Source organism: Epinephelus fuscoguttatus, linkage group LG5 (genome assembly GCF_011397635.1).
Source record: "Epinephelus fuscoguttatus linkage group LG5, E.fuscoguttatus.final_Chr_v1".
Classification (NCBI taxonomy): Eukaryota; Metazoa; Chordata; class Actinopteri; order Perciformes; family Serranidae; genus Epinephelus; species Epinephelus fuscoguttatus.
Window position 1 is genome coordinate 35,469,843 of NC_064756.1, and position 11,927 is coordinate 35,481,769.

The 11,927-nt window shown below is 40.6% G+C and overlaps 1 protein-coding gene across 1 annotated transcript; it reads right to left on the reverse strand.

The window, feature by feature from the left end:
• Positions 1–3,844: 3,844 nt before the first annotated feature.
• Positions 3,845–4,774, reverse strand: LOC125889041 (odorant receptor 131-2-like). Its single transcript, XM_049576692.1, has one exon. It carries the CDS (start codon positions 4,772–4,774, stop codon positions 3,845–3,847), a length of 930 nt encoding a protein of 309 aa, XP_049432649.1.
• Between the last annotated feature and the right edge of the window lie 7,153 nt (positions 4,775–11,927).

Sequence of the window (11,927 nt, forward strand, 5' to 3'; positions counted from 1 at the left end):
TTAGGAGGCAGGAAATCCGGAAGCAGGTAAATACACAGTCCAAACAGACAAACTAGAAGGAAGCACGCAGAAGGCAGGTCGAGGCCAGGCGGAGGGTTGAGAAGACAGCAGGTGAGTACTCACAGGATGCACACACGATGGCGAGTGTGGTGACATGGTGAAAATCTCTGGACCACAGGAGACCCCAGGTAAGCTGAGTGGAACACTCACTGTAGCGCTGTCATCGTTGTTGGATGAAAATGCTAAGCAGCCACAGGCAAACAGGAACCAAGGACACAGAAGCAGGTCTTTTGGTTGGAAACAGAAATCTGAGGCACTTACTGAGAATCAGAGGAAGAAGGCAGGTCAGAGGCAGGCAGGGTCGGCGCAATGTTTTTACTTCAACACAAAACACAGTGTACTCTTCTGAGGATTCAACATCTCCTTTATTTCTCGCGCTTACAGAGCTCAACATTAACCGGAACCACAACAACCCAAATCTTATTCCTTCACCTCCCAGAGGTGAGGTATACTACATCCCTCCCTTCTCAGATGCTAACTCACTTGAATTTCCCTTGGGGATGAATACATTTCTTTCTATTCTATTCTAATATCTCAGGAATATAAACATGCCTAACTATGAAACTCCATTCACACATTCTGCTGTTGATAACACATTCAACTTTCAATATGCAACATTTTTAAGTCCTCACTTGTCATAGTCTCTATACAGACTCTACATTCAGTGAACGTAGTGGAACAGCGGAAGAGCCCTGGTTTCCGGTTGTAGGTTGTTTGTAGTCCGCGTGATATTGACCGATCGCGTTTGAGCCGGCTGCTAACGAGGCGGAACATAATTGGCGTCACTGCGAACTCTGAATCCATCGCAATGGTTCAGCATATTTACTTTTATATAAACGGAAGTTGGAAACAGAAATTCGCCTCCTCCACCCAAATCAAACCGGAATGCCAAAAAATCAGGAGTCTGCCCCCAGAGGCTGTATCGCCGTCTGCCGGAAGTCAGACACCAAATACAGCAGATGGATTACGAGAATGCACTTGCCATAACTCACACTAAATACAGGTATTTACTGCAAACATGTAGTGAATAACCATTTATGCTCAAACAGGAATTTAACCAATCTTTCTCTTCACAAAGCACCGCTTTTCTTTTCTTTTCTTTTCTTTTCTTTTCTTTTCTTTTCTTCGAGACACATGACCTGAATGGTGAGGGGTGGACTACCCTGCCATTAAGACAACACCGTAGATCTTTCTGCTCCATTATAGCAAATGTCTGTCTAAGTGACTTAGTCTGTTAGATGGGCTGGCCTTCACCTGGCTCTTTGAGTTTGAGCTCCCTGCTGGGGAATTTTATCTGTGGCCTGCATTTCAACAGGTTGTGTGTGCGACCTCTCTCCATCTTTGCCAGTTGGTACTGTCCCTTACTCTTGTTGAATCCAAAGTTTCACAAATGACACATGACATAACATCTTCCTGCCATCCTTTACAAGATTGACTGAATTTTCTCTCCTGCGCACAATAGTGTGTGGGTCTCGTTCAAATGGCATCAAAAGTTTGTTTAATTTTACTGACGGAGGAGGACTTTGTCTGTTGCTCCTCTGACTCTGTCTGCATCAACACGTCCCTTCTCCTTTCTTGCAGCATCAGCCTGGCAAACTGCAATATCTTGATAGGTTGTGATTGACTGTTTGCTGACAGTTAGGGACGTTTAGTTCTGATTTTGTGGTTATATAGCAGTTCTGATAGACTGTGACCAGTGACACAGTGAGGGGTGCTACAGTAGGCCATAAGGAAAACATCAAGCTCAGTGCACCAGTCTTCACCTTCAGACTGAGCTGCACATATGGCCTTACAAAGGGTCCTGTTCTGTCTTTCAGCTTCACCGTTTGCCTGAGGCCAGTATGGTGTGACATGGCAGTGTGTGATGCCATTTTCTTTGAGATATGTTTTGTTAATCTAATTGCACTCCATGAGTTGTAAATGAGTGTCTCAAACATTTTATTATGTGCCTTGATGTGTGGTTCCTGAGAATATCTGCAGTCACCCACCTTGAATAATAGACAGTAGTAGGTGGTCTCCTGTCTGCCATGGCTTGGCTGAGAGCTCTAGAAGGGTCGTGCTGTGAAGAAGAGCTGTTGAGTTGGCTGGTTTATTAAAGTTATGTAGCACCTTTCGGAACCAAAGCTGTTTTTCAGGGTAATTAGGTGTCAACTGCAAAACAAAAAGTCCAATACTTTCCGAAGCAGTGAACATGAGGAAATTAGCAAAATGAAATCCGATGATGCAGAATGTATTTAGCAATAGCAATAATGACGATGAAGCAATTGGCAAGATGCTGCAATATCTGAATAAAAATGACAGCTGTCCGAGGCCCAGAATGAGGCCCAGAAGCACAGGACTCTTAAGGTCAAGTATTTGGCAGAACATGTTTTTCAGAAATTGAGCAATCTTAAATGGTCTCACTCTGGGAGAAGTCTTAGAACAGAGTGACAGACATTGTGATAGGAAACATTTTGGTTTGAAAAAGGATGTCGGCAGAACAAAGTGTGGTGGAACACCAAGTGAGATAAACATACGAGCAACTTCTAGGAAATCACACAAAGCACACACACTCACACACACATACATGGAAAGTTAGTTATGATGTTTATCTGAGGAAGGGTAGATCGAGCCTTTGTCATCGAGTCTTCCTTCAATAACCACACATTAACCAAAGCATTGTTTAAACCTAAGTATCTGCTACATAATAACATGCAAATGTAACATATCCATAGCTTGCAGAAACGTACATGGCCATTTTATTTTCTGGCCAGTGGGTTGAAATGAACACATTAATCATGTCAGGTTGCAAATACCAAATGCCTTGTTGTTTTTAACCAGTGGGACGTTTGTCATGTTATCAGCACATTTACAGCCTTCAGTATTTCAAATGAGTGAAGTCCAAGCAGCAACCTGCAAGGCTGAGAAATAAAGCTGATGAGGAAGTGCCCAAACTGCAGTTCATCAAATGGCCACTTGAGGGTGGCTCCAAAGCAGAGTAAATCCCCATAGACAGCCATGTTAACATGCCCAACTTTACTACAGCTAGTCCAAAATGCTGCGCTGCTTAAAATTCTGTTGTTTGTTTTTAAAATCTTACATGGATTGGCCCCTCAGTATCTGGCGGAGCTGTTAAAAACTCACAATCCAGTCAGAGCCCTTAGGTCTTCAGGTGATCTGCTGCTTGAAGTGCCCAGATCAAGGCTTAAAACTAAAGGCGACCGAGCATTTTCAGTGGCTGCTCCCAAGCTCTGGAATAGCTTGTCATTGCATGTTAGACATGCAGAATCCCTGGGAAGATTTAAATCATCGTTAAAAACTCACCTTTTCTCGTTAGCTTTTGAACCCGTTTTTTTTTTTATGTGAAATTGATGTTGTTTCTAACTGTTTGTCTGTTTTTATATTTTGGTATTTATCATTCTATTTATGTGGTATTGTAATTTTCACAGTGTTCTTGTAAAGCACTTTGGTGACTTCTGTCTTTTTAAATGTGCTATAGAAATAAATGTGTCCTTGACTTTGAAATTCTCCTGAAATTGTATGTTTTGTAACCATTTGTAACAGGATTGGTGTTTTGTTTGTTGCTGATCTGAAGTCATATCAAATTAAAATCAATCAAGGGATGAAACAGAGAAGGTTGTATGGGTCACTTTAATGTTAGTAAAATTACAGGGAATGGGATTGAATATTCATCAGTACAATATGATCACACATGTGCACATGCACAGAGAATGACATCCAAATAAACACATTTAAATATGGTATATATTACATATAGTGTAACATCATAACAATAATTCATCAATCAAATAAATGATGATTGTTTCTTAAACAAGCCACAGAGAGCATAGCATTTTAGTGCATGAAAAAACTTTTCATCTCTGACACCATAAATGAGAGGATTCAGACATCTCGGGGCAAGAATAAAAGTAATGTAATTAAAGTACCTGACATCAATGTATAACCTTAAATTAATCTGAAGTACAGCAGCTTCTATGAATGGACACCACAGCTGGATGAGACAGAGCAGCAGCTGGAAAGCATGAAGAATTACTGTTCGGAGTCCTTTCCATGTTGACTTTTTATTCTCTCCTGATGCCGTTTTGGCCACTTTCATTATTTTAACATAGGAGAAAACAATAGCAATACACATAATCAAGAAGTAAAACTGACTTATAGCTGCCCTAAGATGACCCTGCCACTTGTGGGAGATGAACACTTCCACGGAGCACAGTCTGCTCTTGGTATAGAGGCTGTGGGTCGTAAATGCAAAGAAAATAGAGAGGTAAACAATACAGGGTACACAGCTGAGGCCATGAATTACCAGGATACAGTGCAGAGCTCTGTGTGTGGAGCACAACTGTCCATGGCGCAGGGGCATGCAAATTGCCACATAGCGCTCCAGAGTCATTGCTGTCAGAGTAACTGGTGTGACAAAAGTGCACAGAGACAAAACAATATACATAATAAGACACAACCACATTTTTATGGTATACCGAAAATAGGACATAATGAGCAGGGTATCAGTCATGACTAAAAACAGACAATCAGACAGTAGTGCTGTAGCAAATAAGATGTAGCGCACGGTTGTGTAGAAGAAATCTTTCATCAAGAAAGTTGTGATCATCAAAAAGTTGATGAAAAGAAAAACTGACACAAAAACTTGAACTAAAATGACCCGATCACTGATCGTGTACACTGAGGATTCACTGCCATTAACGTTATTGGCTGCCATATATTTCTCTGTTTAAAAAAAAAAAAAAAAAAAAAAAAAGCTTTTCAAGGGTTTTAGACAGGGCCCAAACTCATGTATTGTAGCTCTAAAGACAGATCCAAAATGAAAGAACTTTAATGTGACTAAACTGTGTCTGTCAGTGTAATCTAAAATACTGTGTTTGTATAAGTTGGATGCACAGTTTTTTTTGTTGCACAAAGATCAAAATATCTTCAATTTTAACAACCTCACAGCTGCAACTGGTAGAATTTTAGCTGATTAAACCAAAAACAATACATGTAAGTGTAATATCACTTGTACCCACAATAAATTTGATAGAATCACACACACAAAACAAGCATATGCAATACCTGACATTACCAAACCATCCCTGCAGTTACAACTGTGGCACACAGTTCTATGGATGAATGGCTTCTGCTGAGCTCCCTCTGAGAGAGGACTGTGTATGGAGACTTTATAGGGGCAACGATGACAAATCACAGCATCATCAGTTATTTTCATTTTCAAATATTGCAAACAGTGTGTAAGAAAGTTTGTGTATTGTATGTCATGTGGGTCAATGTTAGCTTAAACCTGCATTAACTGATTTTTCTTTGACCAACTCGGGGAAAGCTTTGAACACAACACTGATAGATTGAGTCAACTTTTAAGTTGATGTAGTGAACTTGTTAGCCAACAGTTGCTAATTTAAACATTCAGCAGGTGCGAAGCAACATAATCATTCATTTGATGAATGACAGTCCATATATTGACTCTCTTTAGCTCTTTTAGTCTCCACCAACTCCTAAGGGAAATATCTGTCCCTTTTTAGCTGCTAAATGCTCCACTGTGTTCACCAGCTAGTCTCTAACCGTGTCTGTCTGCTGTTTGGTGCTGAGCAGTAGAGTGTGGATACCCAACTCAAGCCTTTACAAGCAATATTTGGGTCAGGTTCAATTAATGATGGACCCACTGTCTGCATTGGGCTACTTTTTGATCGGTGCTTGGGTTTTTCATTGATGTGACAATATTTGAACACAACACATAGCTTTTTTCTCAGGTGGTAAATGTTCATGTAAGTTAACATTAGCTAGCCAGAAGAGGACGCTCTCTGTCATCACCCTCTAGCTAGCAGCAGCAGCAGCAGCGAACAGAACTTTAGGTGGATAGTGCTTTTGCCATCCATTGTGGATACTATCCTACTAAATCTACAATTAAATCCAAAATGAACACCAACAGACACATTACAGACATCCCAACTAAGCAACGAGACTATGAAAATCCAAAACTAAACAAAAAAAAAAAAAGTCACCTCAAAACCTCATGAACATATATCCATTTCAGACACCTCCATAACACTCCCAACCACAAAATGGGAAAATGACTTGGCTCTCTCTCCCAACCCCAACTTCTGGATACAAATCAATAACAACAGCTTCTCTCTGACAACTAACAGAAATTTACAACTTATACAATATAAAACCATCCACAGAACCCACATCACTCAGAGTAAAATGTTTAAAATGGGATTGGCTGACACAGAAACCTGCTCACAATGCACACTGGGTAGCACAGATAATTATATGCATGCCACTTGGGTCTGTCGACCAGTTCACTCCTTCTGGACAGCAGTCACAACAATAGCATGATAAGGACAAACTTGTCCTTGATTGATTGCTACTTGGCCTGAGCCATACTCTACTGATCAGCAGTGTTGGGCATGTTACTTTAAAAAAGCAATTCGTTATAGTTACTAGTTGCTTCTCCCAAAAACTAACTGAGTTAGTAACTGAATTACTCCACTATAAAAGTAACTATTTACCAGTTAAAGTAACTATTGCGTTACTCTTTTTTCTTTCTTTCTTTTTTTCAAGTTTAAATATGTCTAAGAATTTGGATTTTTTTCTCAGCAGGTTTCACAAGCCAGTTGCATAGAGCACATTCTCGGAACCCATCAGCTGTATTCCGCGTCTGACTTCCGGCAGACGGCGATATAGCCTCTGGGGGCAGACCCCCAGTTTTGGCATTCTGGTTTGATTTGGTCGGAGGAGGCGAATTTCCGTCTTCCGTTTATATATAAGTAAATATGCTGAACCACTGCGATGTATTCAGAGTTTGCAGTGACACCAATTATGTTCCGCCTCATTAGTTCACCGCACAAACCATTTAACCTGGCAACAACTGCAGCCGGCTCAAACGCGTGATTGGTCAATATCACACTGACTACAAACAGCCTACAACCGGAAACCAGGGCTCTTCCGCTCTTCTTCCGGAGGCATGATCTCCATGGTTTGCCTACAGACTCTACATTCACTGTCTGTATAGAGAGACTACATAGCGTAGAACTGCATAGACAGGTAGTTACACAGAACTTTTAATATTTATTGCACCTCAACAGACCACAACTGGTAGACATACTGTACTTCAAGTATTTTCTTCATCACAAAAACACACAGTTTAACAATCAGAAATACTTTATGTATGAAGTGCTTTAATTTTCTGTAGTGTAAATTAAATAAATCAAACCTTCACACAACTGGTAGACATACTGTACTTCAATTTAAAAACAAAAGAAACAGTTTAACAATATGAAGTACTTTTAAAATAGTACTGAAAAAGTATATGAATTACTTGACAAATCCAACTTGAGCTCCTAAACATTCATTCATTCATTCATCTATCCATCCATACGCTCCATCCTAACACTCATCCATCCATGCATGCATGCATTCATTCATCCACCCAGCCAACCCAGTCATCTACTGTGACCATCTCAGCCATTAAACCAGTGATTGTATCTTAAAAGTAGAAGCTTTTCAAACTTCTGGTCAGAGAGCCTGTTCCTCTTTGGAGTGAAGACGAGCTTCCCCAGGCTAAACAGTCTCTCCACGGGGGCACTGGATGGAGTGGCTGCATTGTATTTGAGTGAAATTTTCTTTACTAGTGGAAATCCATTAAGACTGTCCATCCCTTGTGCTCCTGATTTGAAATAATCCGTGACCTGACTTTTGGCAGTAGCAGAGGTGTCATCCTCATCCTCATCCTCAAAGGAAAATAACTCATGCTCTGTGGCTAAGTCAGTGTGTGTTGGTGTGCTGTTTGCCGGTCTTCATCTCGAGCACTTTTCCGGCAAGTTTAAACCTGGGCAGAGTCACAGCAGCCAAGACAGCATTCTCACTTTCCAGCACCTCTGCAAATCTTGTTTTAATTGCCTGCAATGATATATAATGCAAAGGACATATTATACTGACTATACACACACACACACACACACACACACACACAGAGCATTACACATTATGAGTATGTTCATAAATATATTTCATTTCACATTATATTTTTTTCATTATGTATGGATGTATATATTTACAGATAAATACTTGTTCTTACCGTAACAATTGCCTCTGGAAGGTCGACAAGGATTTGAAGACCACTCTTCAGGTCCAGGGTCTTGAACATCAATGTCTCCAGCATGGGTAGGAGTGTGCCATGGAAACAGTTGTCTTCTCCCTGAAGAATGTCTAAGGCTACAGTACTCCCTGATGAACTGATGCTCCCGTTCTGTGATGGCTTTCAACCCAAACTTGGAGGAGATGGTGTTCAGCTCAACTATAGGGATCTCACAGATGCGAGCAAGGGCATCATAAAACGAGTTCCATCTCGCAGTGCAAGGGACTAGCAGCTTCTTTGCGATGACATAATCGACAGTCTCTGGAGCCACAGTTGAATGGCTAGCCTTGTTCCATAAGGCTGTGCATTTGGTCGCAGCACTTCTGTATATCGCTTTTGTTTCTGGTCTTGACAGTATCCACTTTTTAATATCATCACATGAAACAAGGTTTAAGGTGTGCGATGCACATCTCTGATGTGGCGGCAAAGTAACTACAACATCATCATCATTATCATCACCAACACTGTTTTGCAGTCCCCAGACTCATCCTCCTTGCCTGGCTGGTACTTTTTGAAGGCCTTGACGAAATTAGAGCCATTATCCGTGACAGTTGATGTTAATTTGTGGGATATGCCATAGGTTGAGTGAATGTTGTCAAGCTCAGTTGCAATACTGTCATGACCATGACAGCCTTTAAATCGTCTGCATGCCAGGGCTGCTTTCCTTCCATGCTATGTGGATGTATTCAATCAATGGGCAGTTACGCCAAGATAGCTTTTTTTTTTTTTTGTGAACATTCTTTTTATTGAATATTTTCAAAATTATAACAGTCCAGCACAGTACATATACTGGTTGTATAAGATCTGTAGCAAATCCAAAATACATCCACAGCAATGGGGCGGCACGGTGGTGTGGTGGTTAGCACAGCAAGAGGGTTGCCGGTTCGATCCCGGGCGTGGGAGCCCTTCTGTGCGGAGTTTGCATGTTCTCCCCGTGTCAGCGTGGGTTCTCTCCGGGCACTCCGGCTTCCTCCCACAGTCCAAAGACATGCATATTGGGGACTAGGTTAATTGGTAACTCTAAATTGTCCATAGGTGTGAATGTGAGTGTGAGTGGTTGTTTGTCTCTATGTGTCAGCCCTGCGATAGTCTGGCGACCTGTCCAGGGTGTACCCTGCCTCTCGCCTGATGTAGCTGGGATAGGCTCCAGCCCCCCCGCGACCCTCAAGAGGATGAAGCGGTTAGAAGATGAATGAATGAATGAGGATCCACAGCAATGATCTCAAAAGTACTTATTAGGTCTGACATTTCAGGCAAAATGCACTCTGAGTGTCCAGGTACTCCAACACCTTGCCAAACTTTGCTGTAAAGAGGTCCTCCTGACCATTAATACAAAATCTTTCCAGAGAACTATAATCTGATATCAAAGACTTAAATAGTCTTACATTTTGGGCAGTTTGGAGGCCTCTGTCGTATATTTACTGTACATATATGGAGATATAGTATAAACATTTTGTAAGATATTATATTGCATTTCTCTGAATCTGTTACATATGGATATTTTTGTAGGTAAAAGTAAAATTTCCTCCCACACTTCAGTATCTATTGTTGTTTTCAACTGAGTTTCCCATGATTTCCGTAGGAATGACAACCTGTCAGTATTCAAATGTTGCAGCTGTGAGTAAAATTTGGATACAAAGTGACTTTGTTTAAGACTATCTAAAAGAGTCTTTTCTAATAAATTAAAGTTGTCTGGGAGATTAAGAGTATCCATTTTAGTATGTACATAGTGTCTGACCTGAAGGTATTTGTAAAATTCTTTTGTTTGTAATTTGTATTTAGCCTGTAAGGACTCAAATGTTTTGAATTTACCACTTTCCCAAAGATTATAAATATGGTGAATTCCTGCTTCATACCATTTCTGAAAGCTAGATCCAGTGCCCTCTCTGGTTAAATCAGGATTATCAATCATTGTTGTTAAACAACTCAGTTTATGTTTAGTCCCAAATAATTTCCTCAAAGCATTCCAGGTACTACACACATTAGTAATTAGAAAATTGTCTTTAGCGATAATTGGTAGTTCACTCCTGTGTTTATCAAGTAAGTTGACAGGAGAGTATGGTTTGGAGAGGCTTGCTTCAATCTCAAACCATGGCAGCTTCGGTTGAGCAGTTGCCCATATTGAGATAATCCTGGCTTGCACTGATGTTGTATAATTTGTGATGTTGGGGAGGCCACATCCTCCTTGTTCTTTTGGTAGTTGTAAAATATTTAATTTAATTTTAGGCTTTCTGCCAGCCCATATAAAGTCAATGTGAGCTTTATTTATATATTTAATGTTGTTTCTCTTCAGAGATATGAAGAGCATAGATAGAGGTTAAGTAATTTTGGGGAGAATTATCATCTTAACAAGACTGACTCTGCCAAGAAAGGATACAGGAAGCTTCTTCCAACTTAACATCTTATCCTTAATGTGTTTTACCATGGGGTTAACATTTTCAGCATAAAATTGACTAATTTTAGGTGTTATTTTAACCCCCAAATATGGGCACCAGATGGATTCACCCCCAAATATGTGAATCCATCTGGTGCCCAGTGAAAGAGTTTGACAAAATCAGGTTCGTACTCATATGAAAAACCTCGAGGCATGATTTCAGATTTTGTAAAATTAACCTTGTATCCAGAAATTTGACTGAACTCTTTCACACAATTGATTAGCGCAGGTATTGAGTTTGATGCGTCTGTTAATGTCAGGAGGATGTCATCCGCGTACAATAAAATTTTGTGTTGTGTTGTTCCTATCACCGTTCCCTTGATACTGGAGGTTTGCCGGACAGCAATTGCTAATGGCTCTATAGCTAAAGAGAATAATAGAGGTGATAGTGGTGACCCTTGAGCTATACCTCTATTAAGCTGAAATTGGGTGGAAATTAGGCCATTTGTTAAGACTGGGGCAGTGGGCACTTTATATAAAAGTTGTACCCATCAAACAAATCTGACGGAAAGCCAAATCTTTTCAGCACTTCAAGCATGTATTTTCGTTCAATACGATCAAATGCTTTCTCTGCATCCATCGTTACTATAGCACTTGGAGTTTGATGAAAATTAAGATAATGAATAATATTATTAGCACTCTCACCTCACAGCAAGAGGGTTGCCGGTTTGATCCCGGGCGTGGAGCCCTTCTGTGTGGAGTTTGCATGTTCTCCCCGTGTCAGCGTGGGTTCTCTCCGGGCACTCCGGCTTCCTCCCACAGTCCAAAGACATGCAGATTGGGGACTAGGTTAATTGGTAACTCTAAATTGTCCGTAGGTGTGAATGTGAGTGTGAATGGTTGTCTGTCTCTATGTGTCAGCCCTGCGATAGTCTGGCGACCTGTCCAGGGTGTACCCTGCCTCTCGCCCGATGTCAGTTGGGATAGGCTCCAGCCCCCCTGCGACCCTCAAGAGGATGAAGCGGTTAGAAGATGAATGAATGAATGAATGAATAATATTAATTGAACGTCTTGTGTTATTTGATGAAGTACGGCCTTTTATAAACCCTGTTTGGTCTGCATTAACTATATCAGTCACCACTCTTTCTAGTCGATTAGCCACTATTTTTGAGAGTATTTTTGCATCCACTCCAAGTAGGCTAATCGGGCAATAAGAAGCACATAGTTCTGGATTTTTCCCTTTTTTGGGGATAACTATGGGATAACTATAATATGAGCTAAATACATAGATTTTGGAAGTTCATCCTCTTCAAAAGATTTGTTGAACACACATTGTAGTCATTTGTAGTA